The sequence below is a fragment of the Anabrus simplex genome, chromosome 2 (assembly GCF_040414725.1).
Source record: "Anabrus simplex isolate iqAnaSimp1 chromosome 2, ASM4041472v1, whole genome shotgun sequence".
NCBI lineage: Eukaryota > Metazoa > Arthropoda > Insecta > Orthoptera > Tettigoniidae > Anabrus > Anabrus simplex.
The window spans coordinates 276,369,083-276,394,796 of record NC_090266.1 but is presented as its reverse complement, the minus strand read 5'-3'; the positions used below and the strand labels follow the sequence as shown (position 1 = coordinate 276,394,796).

The 25,714-nt window shown below is 40.4% G+C and overlaps 1 protein-coding gene across 1 annotated transcript in view; it reads left to right on the top strand.

Annotated features, from left to right (window-relative positions):
* LOC136863512 (cell adhesion molecule Dscam1) overlaps positions 1-25,714 on the top strand; it is a 938,330-nt gene that overhangs the window by 541,033 nt on the left and 371,583 nt on the right. The window contains exon 14 of the mRNA XM_068225977.1: positions 9,179-9,337. Coding sequence (XP_068082078.1) covers positions 9,179-9,337 — 159 coding nt within the window. The remainder of the gene's footprint in view (positions 1-9,178; positions 9,338-25,714) is intronic.

The window sequence follows — 25,714 nt, the reverse complement described above, 5'->3', positions numbered from 1 at the left end:
TTCGCTGGATACAGCAACAATACAGATCAATTGCCTCAGAAGACAGGCAACTAAAGTGGGTCTTCAAGTGTCTTTGGAGAAAACAGAGTACTTTACCAACATCGAAGAGAGATGCTGCTAGAACTGGGAAAAATCAAGAGGACTGATAAATGTATGTATCTCGGTAAATGGATTGAACTCAACTTATCAGAAAGAGCATCATTATCCATGAGAGTCAACAAGCTGGAACTGACCTATCGATTGACAAAGAACACTTGTAACAAAAAATGCCTATCACGCAATCTGAAACTGAACCACTACAAGTCAGTCATACGACCAGAAGCTCTGTATGCCATGGAGTGTCTTTCACTGAACCGAAAAGGTCTGATGGAGAAACTAGAAGTCAGAAAGAGGAGAATTCTTAGTAAGACCTTAGGTCCTGTAAAGGAAGGTGAAGAATTCCGTAGAAGGCACAATTCCGAGCTCTACGAACACATAGAGAGGCTTTCTGATTGTGCTAGGAAAAGGAGAGTAGCCTTCTATAGCCATAGAGTAAGACTGCCTTCCAAAAGACTGTTCATCTTTTGGCAGATTAATAAGATCCCTACCACTTGGCTGACAGAAACTGGGAAGGACGTTAAGGATCTTAAGGTCAGATCTTCAACATAGACGGTCTGTACGACGTACCCTGAAGGAAGTCCATGGATTTCAGGAAAAACCCAGGAAGAAAGGTACCCCTGGACTGATGAAAGAAAGGAGTTACACCAACAGAAAATGCGCCAATACTAGGCAACGATGAAAGCCCAACAGTTGAACAAGCATAGTCCAAAGTAGGCCCATTCGAACCAAGAATAAGAAGAAAGGGCTGTATGACTGAAGGGGCACTGTGTCGGACAATAGAAGAATGGTTCGAATCGAGGTGATTTGTAATATTTTTGTAAGTGTTCACAACTTTCTATTACGAAGACTTCATGAATCTTTAACGCCAATGTTAATTCAGTGTTTAAAACTAGAATGAATTCTTAAAACAATCACAGATGCGAATAACACTTTCGTTACTAAAGGAAGCGTATGCGAAGATTATGGACAAATACGAATAGGCTGTGAACTGCCGTTCGAGGACGGAACCTCACCGTAGTTCAGTTGAAAAGAGCATACTCTGTGATGACTGTGAAGTGAGGGTACGACGAACAAGAACTGGTTCAAATCTAGATCGATATTCTTTACAGTGATTCTTGTTATCGCCTCTTAAGTTGTATGTGGCAAGGTCTCATACCTACTCGTTTCCGAAGAATGATTTTATTCGGCCTCTAAATGGGCCGGTTATATCTTACTTGATTTAGCTGGGTTGGAATACGATTTATCTGTTCATAATCTTCATGCAATCTTCTTTTTGTATGGTGTTATTCACATCTGTGATCGCTTTAAGAGTTCATACTAATTTCAAGTATTGAATTAACATCGGTGATAACGATTCTTACCGTCTTCCTTTGTACTAGGAAATTGTGAACACCTACAAAAATGATCACGTTCACCTGGATTCGAACCATCCATCCCTTGTCAGTCCCGACGTGTTACTGGCACCTTGTTACTTCAGCCTTGCTTGCAATCTATATATATAAAGTAACTTGTCCTAACTGACTGACTGACTGACTGACTGACTGACTGACTGACTGACTGATTCATCATCGCCGAGCCAAAACTACTGGACATAAAGGAATGAAATTTTGAGGATATATTCATATTAAGATGTAGGTGCTCGCTAAGAGAGGATTTTGGGATATTCGGACGCTAAGGGGGTGTAAAGGGGGTGTGAAATTTTAAAATGAGTGTGTCTATATCTCAAAACTTTAAAAGTTTACAGATGTGAAAATTGGTATTTAGAATCTTCTTTAAAAATAAGGAAACCCGTACTTTTTTGTTTTCAGAAAATCCCAATAGGATGGGTTAAAGAGGGTGAAAAATGGGTTGAATGCCTTTTAATCAGGATATCGGTACTTATATCTCAGAAACCGCAGACATTACAGACCTGAAAATTGGAACTTTTGTTCGCTTTTAAAAATAAAGAAGCACGTATTTTTTTGTTTTTGGAAGATCCAATTAATGGGAGGGTGAAAAGGGAGGTGAATTTTTGAAATGAGTGCATCTATATCTCAAAACTTTTAAAGTTTACAGATGTAAAAATTGGCATTTAGAATGTTCATTAAAAATAAAGAAGCACGTATTTCTTTGTTTTCGGAAAATCCCAATAGGAGGGGTGAAAAGAGGTGAAAAAGGGGTTGAATGCCTTTAAAGAAAATACTTATATCTCAGAAACTGAAGATATTACAGGCCTGAAAATTGGTGTTTGGGATCTCCTTTAAAAATAAAGAAACATGTACTTTTTTGTTTTCGGAAAATACAATTCATGATGGGGCTGAAAAGGGGGTGAATTTTTAAAATGAGTGTATCTATATCTCAAAACTTTTAAAGCTTATATATGTAAAAATTGGTATTTAGAATCTCCTTTAAAAATGAAGAAACATATTTTTTGTTTTCGGAAAATCCCAATAGAAGGGGTGGAAAAGGGTGAAAAACCGGTTGAATGCCTTTAATGTAGCTACTTATATTTCAGAACCTGAAGATATTACAGACCTGAAAACTGGTGTTTGGGATCTCCTTTAAAAATAAAGAAACACGTATTTTTTGGTTTCGTAAAATCCAATTGATGGGGGGGGGGTGCAAAGGGGGCGAATTTTTAAAATGAGTGTATCTATATCTCAAAACTTTTAAAGTTTATAGATGTAAAAATGGGTATTTAGAATCTCCTTTATAAATAAAGAAACACGTATTTTTGTTTTCGGAAAATCCCAATAGGAAGGGTGGAAAAGGGTGGGAAAAAAGGTTGAATGCCTTTGATGAAGCTACTTATATTTCAGAACCTGGAGATATTACAGACCTGAAAATTGGTATTTGGGATCTACTTTAAAGCTAAAGAAGCAGGCATTTTTTAGTTTTTGGAAAATCCAATTAATGGGGGTGAAAAGGGGGGTGAATTTTTAAAATAAGTGAGTCTACATCTTAAAACTTTAAAAGTTTACAGATGTAAAAATTGGTATTTAGAATCTCCCTTAAAAATGAAGGAACACGTATTTTTTTGTTTTCTGTAAATCCCAATAGGAGGGGTTTAAAAGGGTGAATAATTGGTTGAATGTCTTTAATGAGGATACATATATCTCAGAAACTGAAGATATTACAGAACTGAGAATTTGTATATGGGATCTCCTTTAAAAACAAAGAAACGCGTATTTTTTTGCTTTTGGAAAATCCAATTAATGGCGGTTAAACAGGAGTGACAAATTGGGGTGAATTTTTTAAAAGACTATATCTACAGAATAAATGAGAAACGTAAAATGTTGCAGACGTAAAAAGTGCGTATTTGGAATCTCCTGTAAATGTAAAGAAACATGGATGATTTGTTTTTGGAAACTCCACTTAAGGGGAACTAAAATTGGTGAAATTTTAAAATGAGAATTTCTACAGTATATCTCAAAAAAGTTAACATGTTACAGAAGTGAAAAATTGTATTTTTTACCTTATTAAAAATAAAGAAACGTGTATTTTTAGTTTTCGGAAATACCACTTGGGTGGAGGGGGGGGGGAAATGACTGAAGATAGTGTTGATTTATTTTAATTAGGCTACTGATATCTCAAAAATGAAGATGTTACAGACGTGAAATTTGATATTTGGAATCTGCTTTAAAAAGTAAAGAAAGGCGTATTCTCGGAAAATCCAATGAGGGGGGGGGGATGAAATTATTGAAAAATTAATTGACTTATTTGGATAAGAATACTTACATCTAATAAAAACTATATTTGTTACAGGCGTGAAAATTGGTATTTGGATCTCCTTTAAAATCAAAGAAAAACTTGTTTTGGAGGGAATAATCTTGGGGGGCGGGAGTAAAAGGAGTTGAATTCCTTTCAGGAGGGCACATAAATCAAAAACTGTCCGGCTCCATAGCTAAATGGTTAGCGTGCTGGCCTTTGGTCACAGGGGTCCCGGGTTCGATTCCTGGCAGGGTCGGGAATTTTAACCTTAATTGGTTAATTTCCCTGACACGGGGACTGGGTGTATGTGTCGTCTTCATCATTATTTCATCCTCATGACGACGCGCAGGTCACCTACGGGTGTCAAATCGAAAGACCTGCATCTAGCGAGCCGAACTTGTCCTCGGACACTCCCGGCACTAAAAGCCATACGCCATTTCATTTTCAGTCAAACACTGAAGAAGTTAGAGTCGTTATAATTGGTATTTAGAAGATCCTTTACTATTAAAGAAACGAGTTTGTTGCAGGAAAATTCACTTAGGGGGGGGTGTGTGAAAGATGTGAAAAAAGTGAATTATTTTTATGGGGATACTTATATCTCAAAACTGAAGGTTATAGACGTGAACATTGGAGTTTGGAATCTCTTTTAAACATAAAGAAACACGCCTTATTTTCTTTTTTGCGAGGGGGGGGGGGATGAAACAAACGACGGTGGGGTGTAAAAGGAGGTTAGACCAATTGATTTTACTGTTTATTCATTCCATTCCTGACCCTGTCGAATGACTGGAAACAGGCTGTGGATTTTCGATGTACTCATTCTGATCATAAACCGATCACTTTTAATCTTTCCTGGGTTCGTTTTCAAGAGCCATCTTTTCCTTGGGAGAACGTTCTTAGATTATAGTAGATTCTCCTGGCATATAAATAAAAATTAAAAACATTTGAAATAAACGATAGGAATGAGATTGACTGTCCAATTGTTCACCTCTATAATAAGGTCAATAATGCACGGAAGTATGTCATTCGTATCGCCAGAAATTCCGCGTACTTGCCTTCGCGCGACAATGGTGCTGGTCACAATGTCAAAAATGACAATGGCAGCAGATGGAATTTACCGCCAATTAGCGGTCTTGCATCTTGCTGTGGGGTCCAGAACATCTATAATTATAATAATAATAATAATAATAATAATAATAATAATAATAATAATAATCTGGACCGTCGTCAAATGTGCGGACCGCGCTGGAAACGGGTCTGGACGGGTAATGACTACAAATGCAGTCCGGCCGCGGGTTCAGTACTGCCAGGGCACCCAAGAAGACACCACGCCGAATCTCCTCAAGAATTTGATCCATATTAAAAATGCTTATAGGAAAAGATGGCAAACATTTAGGGACCCAACTGACCGGGTGGAATACCTAAACCTAGCCCGGGAAGTACGAAATCGATTGCTGAAAAGAAAGATTTAAAATGGGAGCAAACTTGCCGTAATCTCTCAGAAAACGAGTCAGATCTCGAATTTTGACGGATTATATATAAGTCGATATCCATTCAATTATAAATTTCATTATAATACCGTAGCGAAGCCCGGGTATCTTGCTAGAACGGTATATAGTGCTTTGCTCTTAGAAGACACACCTTGAGTGAATGCCCGTCCACTTTGCAAAGTAATATATTTTCCATTTCTCAGATTCATCTTTTACAACGTTCATTTTTCATACTGCCACAACTGATCACTTCCCACGACCTATTAACTAGTCTACATTAGCGATGTATGCATTATAAAGGCACGTAATAAACAGCATGTGTGTAGAATATTCCCTTTATATTGGTTTGAAGATTTTGTATGGCACTAGAGCCTGTTTCCTGTGCAAGTCTGCCTCGTTTTACGTTGCTGACATACTGGTATCAAGCAGAGCAATAGCGACCTTAAGGACTGTCAGTATTAGATACGTTGCGCCGAGCGAGTTGGCCGTTGGTTAGGGTCGTGCAGTGGTAAGCTTCCATTCGGGAGATAGTGGGTTCGAACTCATCTGTCGGCAGCCTTGGAGATAGTTTTCAGTGGTTTCCCATTTACACACCAGGAAACTACCGGTGCGGTACCCCTTAAGTAAGGTCACGGTCGATTCCTGCCCACTCCTAGCCCTTTCCTATCACATCGTCGCCATAAGGCCTACCCGTGTTAGTGCAACGTAAAGCAAATTGTAAAAAAAATAGTTTGCGTACCTTTATGAACTACGAGGGTCTGGTGGACCACCTGGTATGTGGACAGGTTTGGTGGCTTTTAGACTTGAACCGTAATTAACCAGGCTAAACAGTACAAAAGGTGAGGTGACAGGTGACAATAACTTCTGATGCTTCACAAGGAAGGGTAATTTTCTATTTTGCTCTGTGTTTAACGGCCCTTCAGCTGTTATAAATTGATGTTTTATGCAAGAAAATGACCTTTGGACGTGTCATCAAATCAGTCGACCCTGTTTCTGACATTAAATCCCATCACATCGTTTTTTGATGCCGCAGTCCTATTCAACTAAACTACGCTGTGAGCCTCATAAGAGGAACGAAAAGACGTTACATAAAATGGGTAGAAATGAGAGTATAATTTGAGGATATTTAACATGTACATTTTTTCTGTGTGAAGTGATGTGTTACATGGAATATAAGAGAGCTCTACTGTCTTCTGACCTTTTTACTTTTTCGAAATCCATCGTTTTGACTTGATAAAGAACTATTATATTGTAGCTGATATATAGGATGTGTCAGGACGGTTATCGTTGAACGCATAGATGACAGACTGTGCAAGTGGCACGTCCAAGAGGCACTTCATTTCGAATGAATACGTGGAAGTGAAATTGATATAAATCTTCTGATATAGGCGGTGCAAATGACTTTGAATGTAACCCTAGTCGTCACGGCAGCGAGCGCATGACTGGTAGTGGGAGCGGAGTAGGTAACGGTAGGGGACGGGTACACAGACTGAGACAAAACAGGCGTATGTGGCAAATATTCGTTTGCTTCACAGGCAGAATACATCAGGGCAAACGGTACTGTTAGTTGCTAGGATCTTTAGCCTCGCGTAAAGGTAAACAGCTTCTGACGTGCACACCGCATTGTACTCATACTATAGTGACAGCGTGATATTGTCCAAACGGAAAACATTGCCTAGGGAAACACACCGTACGCCTGACCACACCTCAACGCGATCTATTCCGAACTGAGCGTAGTAAGGTTGACGCAAGTAGGTAGACTGCTCCTCTCTCCCCGCGGGAGACGGTATGCCTCCTCTAGCACGGCTACAGAAGGCAGCAGCTGACAGTATGCCTTACTGCAGTCTACGGTTACATTGGTTTGTTTACAGCAGTTCGTAAGTTCTGACACATTACTCCCAGACAATCTTCATGCAAAGAACCAATCACATCACGTGCTGCTACAGTCTGATCTTCTCAACATCTTCACAATTTGCAAGCACTTGATAGAATTGCGAACTGCGGTAGCACAAAGTAAACGTGTTTAGTACGCGTGTAACACACTCATTTGTTTTTATACTCATTCATGAAACTTATCTTTGCAATTTAGAAGCATGTGGTAAGGCAATGAATCTGACGACCTATTGCAGCGGTGTATTATATGTACTATGCGGGAAACCTTTAGTTATACTTCGGCACCCTAGTACTAAATCGGTAGACCTCGGTTATCTTCGAGATTCGTATTGGCAAACTCTGACACAAAAAATATGAATCGAATATGCGTCGCCGTGAGGCATCTGGCGATATAATTGCAACACATTAAATACCGTTGTTATTTACACAGCAAAGTTAAAATACAGGTTAGGCTTGAACATGAATGAGGAAAATCAAAGTACATCACAGGAACAACCTAGAACTCCTACACGGAAACGTCGGTTTAGAAAATACATATCGATCGATCATACTATCGATTCAATTCAGATTTCATTTCCATTCAGCTGGCAGTATTACCGGAACTTCCTCCTTACTCCTCACCCCCGTAAAACGAACTGTACCGGGCGAGTTGGCCGTGCGATCAGGAGCGCGCAGCTGTGAGCTTGCATCCGGGAGATAGTGGGTTCGAATCCCACTGTCGGCAACCCTGAAGATGGTTTTCCGTGGTTTCCCATTTTCACACCAGGAAAATACTGGGGCTGTACCTTAATTAAGGCCACGGCCGTTTCTTCCCAATTCCTAGGCCTTTCCTACCCCATCGTCCCCATAAGACCTATCAGTGTCGGTGCGACGTAAAGCAAATAGGAAAAAAAGAAGGAAATGTCACTAATAGTTTCGCGGATAGCATAAGGGACCATAGCATACACGGTTCAGGACGGCGGTTCTTTGAAAGTGCTTTTGTAATCGCATTGCATTATGGAAAATACATCCAAAAGAGAAGAAGGTGGTGACAATTTGCAATCCTTTAAAACGGGCTGGGAATTGCAGTTCTTTTTCACACCCGACGGAAGCAATTATGAACGCTTATTTTGCCATCGGAGTATCGGCGGACTTCGGAAATTTATTGTCTAGCGTCACTATGACGCTGTCCACATAGAAGAATATGATACAATAGCATTTCTTATGTGATATGTTGTTAAATAGAATGTATGGTCACAGGTTTATTCAAAAAGGACATATAGTATGGATTTGTATTTATTTATTTTATATGACATATAAACCACAATAATATAATAATAAAATAATGTGCGGTGTGAAATTTTCGGACTTAAAAAAGGATGACTGCTACGACTAGATGGCTAGGGTGTCGTAGTGTTGTTAATCGGTGGGGAGGGAAAGCAGTATTCCCCTCCCGAATGAATAGTCGAATCGGTCACGCTGGGAGGAGCAGTTCAGCAGCGCAAGCACGAGGGCAGCTCATCGCACAGCATATCAGTGTGCTGCACAGGTGTGACATTCCTGGGCACCGCTGACCTATGGCCACATTTTTTGGCAATGGGGCGTATCGTCGCACTGGTTCAAAAGAAATCCGTCTCTATATTTTTCAGGGATACCCCTTCTGGCATTCGTTAAAAGCATTTCAGATACACTCTATATATGAAGTGGTATAGTCACTGGCTTCACGGTAGTCACGATTCGAATTACAGCCAATGCATGTGTAATTTTGAAAAGAAAAAAGTAGCGTCCTTGTAGTTCGGCTCCACATAAAACTGTAGGTACAATGTCTATGGTCATGGTATCAATAGTCAAATAACTCTATCAGCTTGCTTACTTGATTTAGCTAATTTAGAGCAAATAATGTGCTAAAATTGTACTTTTTTTATAAATCCTATTTCACTGCAATTTTATACTTTTCACTCAATAAATTTAAAACCTTTTTTATTGATATTCTACAATGTAATGCATTTATAACATTTTGCCTGTTTCAGGAAAGTCAGCAAATAACTTCGGAGATGTGGAAGTGCCTTTGCCAAACGGAACTTTATACCTTCCAAGTGTGTCAGAGGAGGATGAAGGGCACTATCTGTGTGAGGCAAATAATGGAATTGGGGCAGGACTCAGTGCGGTCATCTTCTTGACAGTAAATGGTAAGCTCTTCTTTGACATTATTTTACCTTAATTTTAATCCTGTTTGAGCTTAAACAATGAGATCTTTCGCCTTCAGCAGTATATTACGGGTGATCTAATCCATAACGTGTTATCATCAGAGATTAAAAATTACCACTGACAGGTCTGTTCTGCCTAAAAGGTTACTGACGCGAGGCTCAGGAGAAAAGCCCAGTTTCGTAACCATGGTCTGCAGCTGAGTACCCTAGTTAGCGGCCCTGAGGGCCCATGGGCATCTGTGTCGTCCTGTTTTTTATTCAGACAAGTAGGACTACGCTGCAAAATTTCCGCTTGTCTCGATTATTGTAGAGTTGTACAGTTCTCTCTGATGTCTGGCTTCGTTAATATTCCTAGCTTCGGCGTTGTACTTCTTAATATAATGGTGAAATGTCCTGGCGTATGTTATCAGATGCATTTTTATTTAGTCAGTTTATCGTCCAGGTTTGGTTTCTCCCCCGGACTCGGCGAGGAATCCCACCTCTACCGCCACAAGTGCAGTATCCTGGAACGTGAGACATTTTGTCGGAGATAAAACTGGGGAGGAGGGCCTCTTCCAGACGGCCTTGTGTGGGATGGGAAGATTGGAACGGACAGGCAAGGAAGAAGGAAGTGGTCGTGGCTTTAAGTTAGATACCATCTCGGCATTTGCCTGGAGAAGAAGTGGAAAACCACAGAAAGCCACTTCGAGGATGGCTAAGGTGGGAATCGAACCCCTCTACTCAGTTGACCTCCAAGTCTGAGTGGGCCCCATTCCAGTCCTCGTACCATTTGACCTGGCAGAGCCAGGAATCGAACCCCGGCGTCCGAGGGATGGCAGCTGATCACACTAACCACTACACCACAGAGGCGAACGTTGTCAAAGGTTACTTTAATTAACTAACACTTACCAGCGCTAAGTAGTGAATAAAATTCACCTGGCTCATTCCGGTGGTATTTGAAGGTGCTCAAATACGTCAGACCCGTGTCGATAGATTTACGTAAAAAGAACTCCTGTGGGACTAAATTCTGGCACCTATGCGTCTCCGAAAACTGTAAAATGGGACGTAAAGCCAATAACAGTCTAGATGATATACTGGTACGGCCTTGTAATAATACTCAACATGGCTTAGCTGTGTTGATACTGCTACACGGCTGAAAGCAACGGGAAACTACAGCCGTAACTAACTCCCGAGGACATGCAGCTCTCTCTGTATGAATGATGTACTGATGATGCCTTCCTCCCGGGTAAAATATTCCGGAGGTAAACTAGTCCCCAATTCGTATATCCGGGTGGGGACGACACGAGAGGGGGCGAACGTCAGGAAGATGGATACTGACATTCTGCGAGTCGGAGCGTGGAATGTTAGAAGTTTGAATCGTTGCGGTAGGTTAGAGAATCTTAAAAGGGAGATGGATAGACTAAAGTTAGATGTAGTTGGTATAAGTGAAGTACGTTGGAAGGAAGAACAGGATTTTTGGTCAGGTGACTACCGAAGTATCAACACAAAATCAAACAGGGGAAATGCAGGAGTTGGCTTAATAATGAATAAGAAAATAAGGCAGCGGGTAAGCTACTACGACCAGCATAGTGAAAGAATTATTGTCGTCAAGGTAGACACCAAACCAATGCCCACCACAATAGTGCAGGTCTATATGCCTACTAGTTCAACGGATGATGAGGAAATCGAAAGAATATATGAAGAGATAGAAGATTTAATACAATATGTAAAAGGTGACGAGAATCTAATAGCAATGGGAGACTGGAATGCAGTGGTAGGCCAAGGAAGAGAAGGTAATACAGTAGGAGAATTTGCATTGGGACAAAGGAACGATAGAGGAAGTCGGCTGGTTGAATTCTGCACTGATCATAATTTAGTCCTTGCCAATACTTGGTTCAAACACCACAAACGACGGCTGTATACGTGGAGATGAGACCTGGAGACATTGGAAGGTATCAAATTGACTCCATTATGATTAGGCAGAGATTCAGAAACCAGGTATTCGATTGCAAAACTTTCCCAGGAGCAGACGTGGACTCTGACCACAAATTGTTGGTCATGAAATGCCATCTGAAGTTGAAGAAATTGAAAAAAGGAAAGAATGCAAAAAGGTGGGGTCTAGACAAGCTGAAAGAAAAGAGTGTGAGGGATTGTTTCAAGGAACATGTTGCACAAGGGCTAAATGTAAAGGCTGAAGGAAACACAATAGAGGAGGAGTGGATAGTCATGAAAAATGAAGTCAGTAAGGCTGCTGAAAAAATGTTGGAAGGAAGAAAAGATACAAAGAATCAGTGGATAACTCAGGAGATACTAGACCTGATTGATGAACGACTAAAATACAAGAATGCTAGAAATGAAGAGGGCAGTACAGAATACAGGCGATTAAAGTATCAAGTGGATAGAAAGTGCAAGGTAGCTAAGGAAGACTGGCTGAAAGAGAAGTGCAAGGATGTCGAAGGCTGTATGGTCCTGGGAAAGGTAGATGCTGCATACAGGAAAATTAAGGAAACCTTTGGAGAAAGAAAATCTAGGTGTATAAATATTAAGAGCTCAGATGGAAAGCCACTTCTAGGGAAAGAAGACAAAGCAGAAAGATGGAAGGAGCATATCCAACAGTTGTATCAAGGTAAAGGTGTAGATAATTTGGTTCTGGAACATGAAGATGCTCTTGATACTGAAGAAATGGGAGACCCAATTTTGAGGTCAGAGTTTGACAGAGCTTTGAGTGACCTAAATAGGAACAAGGCACCTGGAATTGATGACATTCCCTCTGAATTACTGATTGCCTTAGGGGAAACCAGCATGGCAAGGTTATTCCATTTAGTGTGTAAGATGTATGAGACAGGAAAAGTCCCATCCGATTTTCGGCAGAATTTTGTTATACCTATTCCCAAGAAAGCCGGTGCTGAGAATTGTGAAAACTACCGCACCATTAGTTTAGTATCTCATGCCTGCAAAATTTTAACACGTATTATTTACAGAAGATTGGAAAAAAGTTGAAGCTGAGTTGGGAGAAGATCAATTTTGATTCAGAAGAAATGTAGGAACACGTGAAGAAATCCTGACTTTACGTCTGATCTTAGAGCAGGGCCTCTCAGGGTGCATGCGCGTGGTGCATGCACTGTGCACGGTGCAAAAGACGACTTGGCTTGGTTGACCAGAGTGCAGACCCCCCACTCCTCGATTTGGAGCAATAGCGCTAACTCTCTCTTTCCTCACGCCTCTCTCGCTCGCTCCGCCTGTCTCCCTCTCCCCCACTTGCGCCGTAGCGCTCCAAATCCGGGCTGAGTTGAGCCGAGTATAGCCGAGTAGAGCCGAGCATAGCCGAGTAGCCCAGAGACGAAGCGTTGATCCGAGCCATACCGAGCGGCACCGAGCGACATCGATGCACAGTGCACGGAGCTCTTGCGCCTCGCTCTGCACGCGTGAGATTTTGGGCGTTTGAGAGGCCCTGTCTTAGAGGATCGAATCAAGAAGGACAAGCCCACATACATGGCATTCGTAGATCAAGAAAAGGCATTCGATAATGTTGATTTGACCAAGCTATTTAAGATTCTGAAGATGATTGGGATCAGATACCGGGAACGAAGAATTATGTACATTCTGTATAAAAATCAGTCTGCAGTGATAAGAATCGAGGGCTTTGAAAAAGAAGCAGCAATTCAGGAAGGAGTGAGGCAAGGTTGCACTTTGTCCCCCCTCCCTTTCAATGTTTACATAGAGACAGGAAAAGTCCCATCCGATTTTCGGCAGAAAATTGTTATACCTATTCCCAAGAAAGCCGGTGCTGAGAATTGTGAAAACTAGGTAAGGAGTACAAGATGAAAATAAATGAGTCCAAAACAAAAGTAATGGAGTGCAGTCGAACGAAGGCAGGTTATGCAGGAAATATTAGATTAGGAAATGAAGTCTTAACGGAAGCAGATGAATATTGTTACTTGGGTAGTAAAATAACTAACGATGGATGGCAGAAGTAAGGAGGACATAAAATGCAGACTAGCACAAGCAAGGAAGAGCTTTCTTAATAAAAGAAATTTGCTCACTTCAAACATTGATATCGGAATTAGAAAGATGTTTTTGAATACTTTCGTGTGGAGCGTGGCATGGTATGGAAGTGAAACATGGACGATAACTAGCTCAGAAAGAAAGAGAATAGAAGCTTTTGAAATGTGGTGCTACAGAAGAATGTTGAAGGTGAGATGGATAGATCGAATCACGAATGAAGAGATACTGAATCGAATTGGTGAGAGGAGATCGATTTGGCTAAACTTGACGAAAAGAAGAGATAGAATGATAGGACACATCTTAAGACACCCAGGACTTCGTCAGTTGGTTTTTGAAGGAAGTGTAGGTGGTATGAACGGTAGGGGTAGACCAGGGTATGAATATGACAAGCAGATTAGAGCAGATGTAGGATGCAGTAGTTACGTAGAAATGAAAAGGTTAGCACAGGATAGAGTGGCATGGAGAGCTGCATCAAACAAGTCTATGGACTTTTTTTTTTTGCTAGGGGCTTTACGTCGCACCGACACAGATAGGTCTTATGGCGACGATGGGATAGGAAAGGCCTAGGAGTTGGAAGGAAGCAGCCGTGGCCTTAATTAAGGTACAGCCCCAGCATTTGCCTGGTGTGAAAATGGGAAACCACAGAAAACCATTTTCAGGGCTGCCGATAGTGGGATTCGAACCTACTATCTCCCGGATGCAAGCTCACTGCCGCGCGCCTCTACGCGCACGGCCAACTCGCCCGGTAGTCTATGGACTGATGGCTCAAACAACATTATTATTATTATTATTATTATTATTATTATTATTATTATTATTATTATTATTATTATTATTATTATTGTTATTACTACTATTGATATGGTTTCGTAATTCTTTGTGCAGAGAATATTGATAGATATGATTTTACACTGAAAGAGAATGTGCTGTACATATTCTGGCAATGCAAGAATCAATTTATAATGTATAAGTACGATTTGTTTTGAGTGATTTCCGACAAAAGAGTAGTGTTACGAAAATATTGTGAACTTTGGGCTGGGAAGACTTACGAGTGATGAGGCGAACAGCTCGATTAAGCAGTATGATCCGAGCTGTCGGTGGAGACATGGCGTGGAATGACATTAGTAGAAGAATACGTTTGATCTATGATTTTAAAAGTTGGAAATATCACTATGTATGTATGTTGGGTATTCAGCCCGAAGGCTGGTTGGATCCTCCACAGCTAAGCCAACAGCTGTCATAGATGGCCTAGGCATCACTGAAGAGGCGTACTGGGGAAATGAGGAGTGAGGTAGTTTCCCGTTGCCTTCCTCACCGAGCCACAAGTTGCTCACATATCAGTCTGCCCAGCCCTCTGAAATGCACGCAACAACCGACCCTATGAATGATATTTGCCTATCATTCATAACAGGGACTGGCTGCATAAGGAATGGCATTACTGGCATCGCTCATATCTCGGTCACTCTCATATTGTCAAAGCCAAGGATGAGACTGAGACAAGTCAATGAAAGTAACAAATTTATTCTAGCCCATACCAGAAGACATAGTGCACTGTAAACACTACATCTCGCCAACAAGGCATAATATCACTATATTGAATACATAATTCTACCTTTCTAAAAAAATTGTAACTACAAGATGGAGTGCAAACTTTTTTTTTTCGAGCTCATCTCGCGTTCTGTGGCGTGACAACTCACAGCGAGAGGCGAGCCACAAAACATTCGAACGAGGTCGGAACGTTTCGGAAAACCTCGGTAAATTAATAATGAAATTTTGGATATTAACCCTCCTTGCAAGAGATTTCGGCACTGTCATTAACAAAAAATAAATAATTGAGAATTTTGGGAAATATCTGATGAAGTTAAAGTCCCCAGGGTGGAAATATATTTAATTTTTCCTGGAGAGAATTTAGCATCCATACTGGCAGAGTAGTGACACGTGTCAACTACATTCGGAAAAAATACTCGGGAATTCTCCTCCGCGAAATTAATTAAATACGCCCGTTAAAGAAACAGGAAAAATCAGCAAATAACACCATCATAACTGGAAAATTAGGTGGAATCTCTGGGGTGAGTTTCGAAGAAATTGGTCCAGTGGTCATCAGTTGGAATGATTGCACCACAGTAGATAACGCCAAGCAGAGCGTCCCTAGAAAAGGGCGTCAGTCGTCATTCTATGTTCCGAGAGTGTGAACCTACGTCAGGCAACATTAAGAAGAAGACTTAAAGTGGGCGAAATAGACTTGTAGAATCTCTAAAGCCAGTCGGCTTGAGGGATGAATATTTTTCCAAGTGGTAAATGGTCAACGAAGACAAAACTAGCTGTTGAAACATTGTAGTTACGACATCTATCACGGTCAGGAAAGAGAATCATAAGTTTAATAATTATAGGATTCCTGAACTTCTCATAAGGAGAGAGCAGATTCATAGATAGCTTTTGTGAATTACTGCGGACAATGTTATTTTTTTTTGTAATCGGTAAAGGAGGACGATAGTCTGGCGGAGATAAGCTTTGTGTCTCACGGACAATCACACCTGTGAAACATTTGGATAGGAAAGAGGTGGGAAGATTCCGCAAACTGTGTTAGTTGAGTTCTCGACACGAAGCGGGACGGTTTAACTGTTATATGTGTATAGAATAATTTATGGTAACGTGTGTTGCTTCAAGCCAAGTGTAAAATCTGTGTATTTATAAGGTAATGTTTAAGAGAAGAATGTGTCCTGCAATTATGAAGGGCTAAATTGGGTGTGGCTGGCACAAGATGAAGCCAAGATAATGGCATACCAAACTACTACAATTACAGGTCTGTCTAATTTAAAAATTATGTTTTGTAATTAGAGTTGTAAATGCTTGTCCCTTTAAATTAAGTAATTAATAAATCAGAACATCGCGTTGTATATGGGGCGTGTGTAATAATGTATATGGCGATGATGAGGAAGTGTCTTATCGTCATTCTAGTGTGGAGGCGAATTGTCTATTATTTATGTCAGCGCGCGGGACTTTAAAATGTGTTTAAATTTCTTTCTAAAAATTTAAAAGTGAAGTTAAATATTGCAATGAAAATCAATGAAATAATGTTCGGGCCGGTACGAGTTACAATAATGATAACGATAAAATAACCGTTATGAGTGTGAAACAGTCGAATATCAAATTATCCCTTAATAATAATAATAATAATAATAATAATAATAATAATAATAATAATAATAATAATAATAATAATAATCACGCCAGGACAAAATGTAGATAATAAATTATGTGGACACCAGTAATGTCAAACGAGATTTGCGGTTTATATCAAAATCCAGTGAAGTATGATAAAGTTGGTATTTTTTGGAAACATAAATTTTGTGACGCCGTGTGTTTGTGATACAGAAAATCACGGTATGCTGTTTTGCTCCTGAGGTCAGGAAAATTTTGAGAAGTTAATTGTGAGATCATTATAACGTTGTATGGTCATGGGATCGCTAGTATTTAAAAGTTTCAAGCAAGAAGAAAAGGGATTGTAATGAAACGAAATATTATGAGAATAGTTAGGAAGATGTTAAAAGCAGTGTAAGCCTGTATTTTATGAGTGATGTAGAATAAGCAGGATGCTGAGGATAAGAGGTCCTATATTTCGACCAAGAGGAATTTTTGTGACATGATGAGATGTACTATTTCTGAGAAAAGCTATATAAGATGAAAGATGTTCTGTAGCAATCCAGAACGGCTGATGAATATAAAGGTTGTCAAATTCAAGTGAGCGTGTTGTAACGCCTATTTTAAGTAAAAGTTGTTGTTCTCCCAGCATTACTATTTTATGTAAGACCGTAGGTAACGGCATATTAAGTCAGATGACGGTTCTATTTGATACCAGCGAAGTGCATTTTGTGATAGCCGACCTCACGAACAAAGTACATTCTGACACACGGTCAAGATAACACTTGATTATTGTAAATTGAATTCTATTCTGTATCTTTACTAGACGAAAATATCGCGGGTGTGAAAAAATTAATTTTATTAGAACGATAGTTTAGCTTGAGTAGATCGATGGGATGTTACTTCACTGGACAGTTCACGACGATACATGTTTGGAATGTTGACATGGTAGGTCAGTTGGAGCCTCACATTCGAAGAATACAGTGAATATCGTGATGGTAGTGATTATTGTTTACAGTGATATTACGTAATATTAAACGGGAGTTGAGTTTATATTTATTTAGCGAACTTCACCGCATGTTTTGAGACTCTATTGAGGAGTAGATTAAACTATTCGGACGTGTTGTTTAATTTCGATTTCACGCTTTCTTGTAGGAATAGACGCAGTAATATTTCCAGGTTCAAGTTCATTTTTGTAGCGAATTTCACTTCATGTGTTAGAGTATGAACGAGGATCAGATCTGAATATCCGGACATTGTGTTAAAGTTTCGATTTCGCCTGGTAGTATGAATGATGTGTAGATTCCATAACGTTGGCTCAATGATAGATTTAGGATGCCGCGTGCATTATATAACTTTAGGATGTGTAGAGACAGTAACGTAGGCACAACGACAGGATTAGGGCGTCGTCTGTACATAGCCAAGTCATAGGTTAGGCATTTTTGCGAATCGACTTTACCGATGTTAGTGTTTGCAGTAGTGGGTACAAATGTGAAAGGTATTAGCAGGTACTATTTAGGCCATGTTTCGGCATAATTCTTACTAGCCAGAAGGTGCTCCCATAATAGCGTTGCATCGATAGTGGCATGAATGTATGGGTTGCCTGACGTGGAAACCTAGCTAATGCAGACTGATCCTTACTGCTTAGCCGCGCGTGTTCAAGTTCGATGAACTTTTGTTCATATTTATTTACTTTTCTTTACTTTAAGATTTATTGTTCGGATGTCCGGTACATTATGATAGTGCCGTGTGTTGACACTTAGTTGATTGTTTTTTTAGGATTTACATTACGAATGCGGTTTCGATTCGTCAGATGTTAATAAATATTTTATTTTAATTTTTCGTTATTCACATTATTTCTGTGAGACGTTGATCTACCGATCACTTGTAGTTTGGTTTAATGGGACAAGTGTAGGTAGACAGATTTGTAATGGTAGTCGTAGTTATAGAAAATGGAAAGATTTCCTTGTACTTGTATTTTATTGTAGATTTGTGTTTCAACTAACTTAACTGCGTAATTGTTTCATAACCTGAAAGCTGCTTTAGTAAGAACATTTTCAAGTGATTTATCACTTTACTTTAACTTCAGTGTTTGGCATTTCTTCTAAATGCATCATGAATTAATGTTTTCCTGCACTTCGCAGCTTTGTTCCTTCAGAACGATGTAACGTAAGATCCCAGCGGATCAAGTGTTGTTGGTTCCTTCTGAACATCTGTTTGGGGTGATGTACGTTTCAGCATCCGGATTCCTCTGTAACTTAAGGGTGTCACGAGATGACGATACATGGTGGAATTTTATATTTTGATTGTGACAATTGCTGTTAACTTGTAATGAACACCATGCTTTCTATTAATATTTTGCAACCTATCCAAAGCAACTGATAGTCGATTTGGTTCGATTAAGGATCTAATCGGAGGGTGTTCCAATATCCGATAGGATAGTCGACTGGTGGACAACCTTAATTAAATGTAAATCTGGAATCCTACTTGTTGAAGGTCAAATTTTCCACCGATCGTGTGGATTAACTCTCAGTTATCGTTTGGGTCAATGGTGCCCGAATTTCAGGTTTTATTCTCGTTTTCTGGTTTTTGCTGTCCACGAAATTTTCATGTTTTCATTCTTTGAAAGACAATAAGTGTTTCAATAAAACTTTACCACTCACGTTATGCACTGTGACTTGTTAAAAAAGGTTGTGAAAATTTTAAGTGACTTTCTTGCTAATTTAATGAATGAATTATCGTGATTAAAACTAAATAAATATTTTAGTGAGCACACTTTTTGCTCCTCATTTAAAGTAGTTATGCTCTTCTCTGAACCCTATCATCTGGTCGATGAAGTGACAGAAAAACTCGCAACGAACCCAGGTTCCAAGAGTACGATATTGCTTTACCGAAGCACCCGAGGCAGACGACCAATGATGGAATAGTAAGTTCAAGGGTTCAATATGAAGATAAATTTGGAATTGAAGAGGATAAATTGGGGCAAAATTGCGTTTATAGGAAGTGGAGTTAGCGATTGGAATAATTTATAAGAGTGATGATCGAAAATCCAACTTCTTTGAAATTATTTAATAAAACACTAGGTAAACAACTGATAGGCAATCTGCCACTTGGATGACTGCCCTAAATGCAGATCAGTAGTGATTGATTGATTGATTGATTGATTGATTGATTGATTGATTGATTGATTGATTGATTGATTGATTGATTGATTGATTGATTGATTGATTGATTGATTGATTGATTGATTGATTGATTGATTGATTGATTGATTGATTGATTGATTGATTGATTGATTGATTGATTGATTGATTGATTGATTGATTGATTGATTGATTGATTGATTGATTGATTGATTGATTGATTGATCGATTGATTGATTGATAATTTTACTTTCACGACACTTGTTATTGTTGTTAATAGTCTTGGTAGGACGTGTAGCTCTAAGCAGTATACTGTTCTGTAGCTTTGTGTTATGCTTTGTTGTTGGGAATTTACTAGCTATTTTAAGTGTTAAAACATCAAAATCATGAAAAGCACAGTGACGTCAAGAGGTACCACAGGGCTACTACATCAACGTCAATTAAATCATCGAGAATAAAAAACAAGCGTTTGTGCAGGTTTTGATGTACGCAACAACAGATTTATCCCTGGCTGCCAAAGAAGGGAGACGGTTATCATGGTAAAATTTACAACGTACAGCAAAGGTTTTTCAATTGCACGTGGAGATCGATAGTACAAGACAAATCGAAGGAGCACAGCACTGTTGGAGGCATCTGGATGTGAAAGCACAGCTGATGTCGTTTTCTCAACTAAGGCTGAGAAAGCTGAATCAGATAATATACGTGTTAGTATAACTAGTATAGTGGGAGGGGGGGGGGGTAGCCTGCCTGCCCCTTACCTAGAGGCCCCGGCTTCAAGTCACGGCCAAGCCAGAGATTTGTGCCTGGATCTGAGTGCTGGTTCGAGGTCCACTCAGCCTACGTAATTGAGGAGCTATCTGACGGTGAAATATAGGCCCCGATCTAGAAGCCAACAAACACCGCCGAGAGGATTCGTTGTGCCGACGACACGACACCTCGTAATCTGCAGGCTTTCAGGCTGAGCAGCGATCGCTTGGTAGGCCAAGGCCCTTCGGGGCTGTTGCGCCATGGTGTTTGGTTTATAACTGGTCGAAAATGTTCTACTGTTTTAAAATCATTATGGCTTCTTAGATTGTGGAAACAAATTATTCCATTAACTTTTAATGCTGTCTGCCTCTGTGGTGTAGTGGTTAGTGTGATTAGCTGCTACCCTCGGATGCTCTGGTTCGATCCCCGGCTCTCCCATGAAAGTTCAAATGTGATACGAGGATTGGAACGGGGTCCACTCAGACCCGGGAGGTCAACTGAGTCGAGAGGGTTCCATTCCCACCTTAAGGACTTAAGATCATGGCCGCTTCCTTCCCCCCTCCTTGCCTATACCTTCCAATCTACCCAACCCCCACAAGGCCCCTCTTCAGTATAACAGGTGAGACCACCTGGGTGAGGAACTGGTCCTTCTCACCAGTTGTATCCCCGATCCAAAGTCTCATGCTCCAAGACACTGCCCTTGAGGCCGTAGAGGTGAGATGCCTGGCCGATTCCGAGGGAAAAACGAACGCTGGACGGTAAGCGGATTATGAAAGAAAGAAACTTTTAATGCCGCAAATATTAATAGGAATTTGGGTTTTCAAAGAACAAATATGGAAGTACAGTGAAGGGAATGTTACACACTGAAGGTGATGTCCACGTCTCCACTGCAAGAACGTTTATTCCAGCATTACAATTCGCCCAGAACCCGGAAATATTAAAATCTTCAAATTAACGTCTTCAAAATCGAACAATTAAAGTTATTCAGGAATCATTCAGGATGCAATAATCGCAACAATAATGTACACGTTTGCGAAGTTATGTTCTGAACTAAATCATATGACATCTATTGGTACAGACAACATAAACGTCAACTTCGTACTGCTTAAAGAAATTATTTTTTCTTTCTTTCTTTCTTTCTTTCTTTCTTTCTTTCTTTCTTTCTTTCTTTCTTCCTTCCTTCCTTCCTTTCTTAATCCGTTTACCGTCCTCGGACTCAGCGAGGGATCCTATCTCTACCGCCTCAAGGGCAGTGTCCTGGAGCGTGAGACTTTGGGCCTGGGGATACAAATGGGGACGAAGACCACTATCTCGCCCAAGCGGCCTCACCTGTTATACTGAACAGGCGGCTTGTGCGGCAGTGAAAGATTCGAAGGGTTAGACAAGGAAGAGGGAAGGAAGCGACCGTGGCCTTAAGTTACGTACCAACCTGGCATTTACCTGGAGGAGAAGTGGGAAACCACGGGAAACCGCTTCGAGAGTGACTGAGGAGGGAATCAAACTCCCCTCTACTCAGTTGACCTACCGAGGCTGAGTGGACCCCGTACCAGACCTCATACAACTTTTCAAATTTCTTGGCAGAGCTGGAATCGAACCCGGACCTACGGGGGTGGCAGCTAATCACACTAAGAACTACACTACAGATGAGGACTTAAAGGAATCTTAACATCACAAATGCTGTATGTCTTCCTCATGTAGCTAACAATGAAACCAAATTGGCCTTCAACAGGTTTGGATCATATGATGACACCATTATTGTAATATTGTACAGGTATTTCGCATCATCCTCCGTAAGAAGTGATGAACTAGAACCACCTACGTACAGATGAGCAGTCAACAATTGACGCATGAAAAATGTTCAAGTACTCTATCGGGTGCTATCGTCCTGGTATCGTATTGGTAGAGCTAACACAAAAAATGATGCAACTCGCTGAAGAAATGCGACTGTCAGTACACAATGCAACTCTCTGCATATCAAAATAACATAAAAAAGTACACTGAAATGGAAGAGAAACTGCCATAATTGTTAAATAAATATGTGAAGTGAGGGACACGCCTCGCAGTGAAGCTCGATGTCAAGCACGTAACGACGAATCATTGTTAGTGAAGTCCGGCTCCATGGCTAAATGGTTAGCGTGCTGGCCTTTGGCCACAGGGGTCCCGGCTTCGATTCCAGGCAGGGTCAGGAATTTTAAACTTAATTGGTTAATTTCGCTGACACGGGGGCTGGGTGTATGTGTCGTCTTCAGCATCATTTCATCCTTATCACGACGCGCAGGTTGCCTACGGGCGTCAAATCAAAAGACCTGCATCTGGCGAGCCGAACTTGTCCTCGGACACTCCCGGCACTAAAAGCCATACGCCATTTCATTTTTTTCATTGTTAGTGAAACGGGAAGATCCTTGGTTATCGACCAGGAGATCCGGGCTACGAATATGCTATGGGCTTTTTCTTTTTACTGGATTCCGTTTCTCTATTGTACAACTACACCATATTAACAGCATTTGCATTTCTACTCCGAATATTTGCAATGAAGAGTAGTTTATTAACACTGGTCCCTCGAAGGACAGTTATACGGGTGTAAATATGCTACGTGCCACGCACAGTGGAACATAGCCTTTGAATATACACTGAAGAAAATGGAAATTGCAACACCCAGAAGGAGTGGTGCTACATTTATGCAATTGAACATGCAGGACGAGTGTTCGGTTGTGATTCGATGATTACACTTTCAGGTCCCTCTGACCGCAAGTTTGTACAACAATCAATACAGGATGTGCCCACCACGAGCTGCAATACATTGATGAATTCGTCGAGGCATGGAGTCAATAAGGCCCTGGATCGCTTCCTGAGGAATGATGGCCCATGCTTGCTGCACTGCACGGGTCAGTTGTTTCAGAGTTGTGGGTGGCTGAGGACGGTTGGCCAGTTGTCGACCCATCATGTCCCACACATGCTCAATAGGACTGAGGTCCGGGGATCTGGTGTCGTATCCCGGCCAACAGGTGAGACGCCGAGCGGTGAGTGGAATCACCTGATGGCTAACAACAGTACTAAAAACGAAAGGGATATAAGATGGTAATTTATAGGCGTTAGGTAAGTTGGTTGTTAAGAGTTGAAACTCATATGATTTCCTATATATGTGCGTATATTGACAGATGATGTACAAAGAATATACACGTACAATTGAAGTCGGTCACGTATTGTGACGTACTGGAACTAGCCTTCCTCAGAACGGCTACTCCAAGTAAATGCAAGTGGACTCTAAAGCATTAGAGTACCACTGAAATGCTAAGCGATGTTAAAAACAGAGTATCGTGAAATCTCACAGAGATTCCTCAAGCTTTAAGTTGCCAACTACGATAAAACCCAGAAGAACTCGGGCTTAAGTCGAGAATCAAAGTATGAATGGTTAATACCAAGTGTTAGCACCACCGTTCAACCTGATCTACTAAGAAATATTCTAAGTAGCGAGACCGCTTGGAGAATTGATCGCAACCCTCTAACGTGAGCGGAAGGCAAGGCTCCCAAGGCGAAGACTAATGCAATAAGACGCTTGTTCCTTCAATTACATACGTATTTAAAGGGACTAGCAATATGATATGAGGTTCTCCCCTCCTCTCAGATAAAGCCTTACTGGCTTACTATTGGTGCTACCACCTCCCCCATGTATCTCAAATCCCACACTATGCACGTGGCAATATTTATTAACATGAACTTGACTTCTCGCCCTTAAACCTATGCTCATAAAATAACTTCCCCATTTCTAATACTTGTCATCATAAACATGACACTGCGTCCCGTTTCACTTAATTGGGTCGCCCATTAATTTTAAGTATCGTATCCTTCAAACTACCCCCATTTTCTTGCCATCTCCAGACGACAGGACGTGACTTTTTAGATTTGTCCGTATCGACTTCCTCGTGAGACCTCTTGACCTCACACAACTCTGTTTTTAACTGTCATTCTATATCACCCCCAACACATGGCTGCTTCGACAGCAAGGCCAGTGGATTGAGTTACCAAAATAATCACTATGTATTACTTATGTGCTGCTACTTGATGAAGGTTCGTGTCCCTGGACATGACACCTCCCCCCTTAGGAAAGAAACTAGTTGCCACACATGCAACTGGTTTCCACCTGAGTACACGTACATACAGGGTTAATTACCGCATGTACCTTACATAGCACATTACATTTTAGCAATATTACATTACATTTCATAGATACACTTCAACTTATTACATTTTGACATTAATACAATTCTCCTTACCCTTCATACAATTAATGTTCATAATACATTTCACATTACAATTAACATATTTTTTCACAGTAAACCATATTGCATTAATACATTTCAATTCATATATTCCACAGTACATGTAGTACTTAATATAACACAGTTCAGATTTAACATCTAATACATAATATCAATTTATATGTTTCACAGTACATATAACTTTTCATTTTTTTATTTCACAGTACTGATATAACTCATTTACATTTTACATTTCACATTTTACAGTGATTAATACATATCAATTTATATATGTCACAGTACATATAACACTTCATTTTTTTCATTTTACAGTACTTAATATCACTCATTTACATTTCACATTCACAGTAATTAACACATATCAAGTTATATGCTTCACAGTACATTCAACTTTACCTTCCAGCCTTCTCTGGTCGGTTTTTACTTCCGTACCAAACTCTTGGAATGGCCGGCTTCGAGATTGCATTAGCAACTCGGTTCCCCTGACTATACTTCTTGAGTAAGTCTTACAAACTTGTGCAGTCACTGCTGACACATTATCCGTGCCAAACTCATAGGAATGGACGCTTGGACCGTGCCTCCCTCGACACGTCCGAACTGTGCCTCCTTAGGCCAGTCTCACAAATTTTTGTGCAGTCATTACTGACACATAACCCGTACCAAACTCATAGGAATGGACGCTTGGGTCTTGCCTCCCTCGACAAGCCCGAACTGTGCCTTCTTAGGCCAGTCTCACAAATTCTTGTGCAGCTATTACTGACATTACCCGTACCAAACTCATAGGAATGGACGCTTGGGTCTTGCCTCCCTCGACAAGCCCGAACTGTGCCTCCTTAGGCCAGTCTCATGAAATTTTACCTTAACATAAGGTTGCCTGTTCGACTCTGCCCCTTGGCAAGTCTTTTTTTTTTTTGTACTTTAACAATTTTAAAGTTACATTTGTTACATTACAGCCTTAACACTGTCTTACTAGTGATTCATTACTTATACAATGGTCATTGAAATTTTTACTTTACTAATGTGGTTACGCTCCCTCTTTATTGCCTCCTTGGCTCTCTGATGAG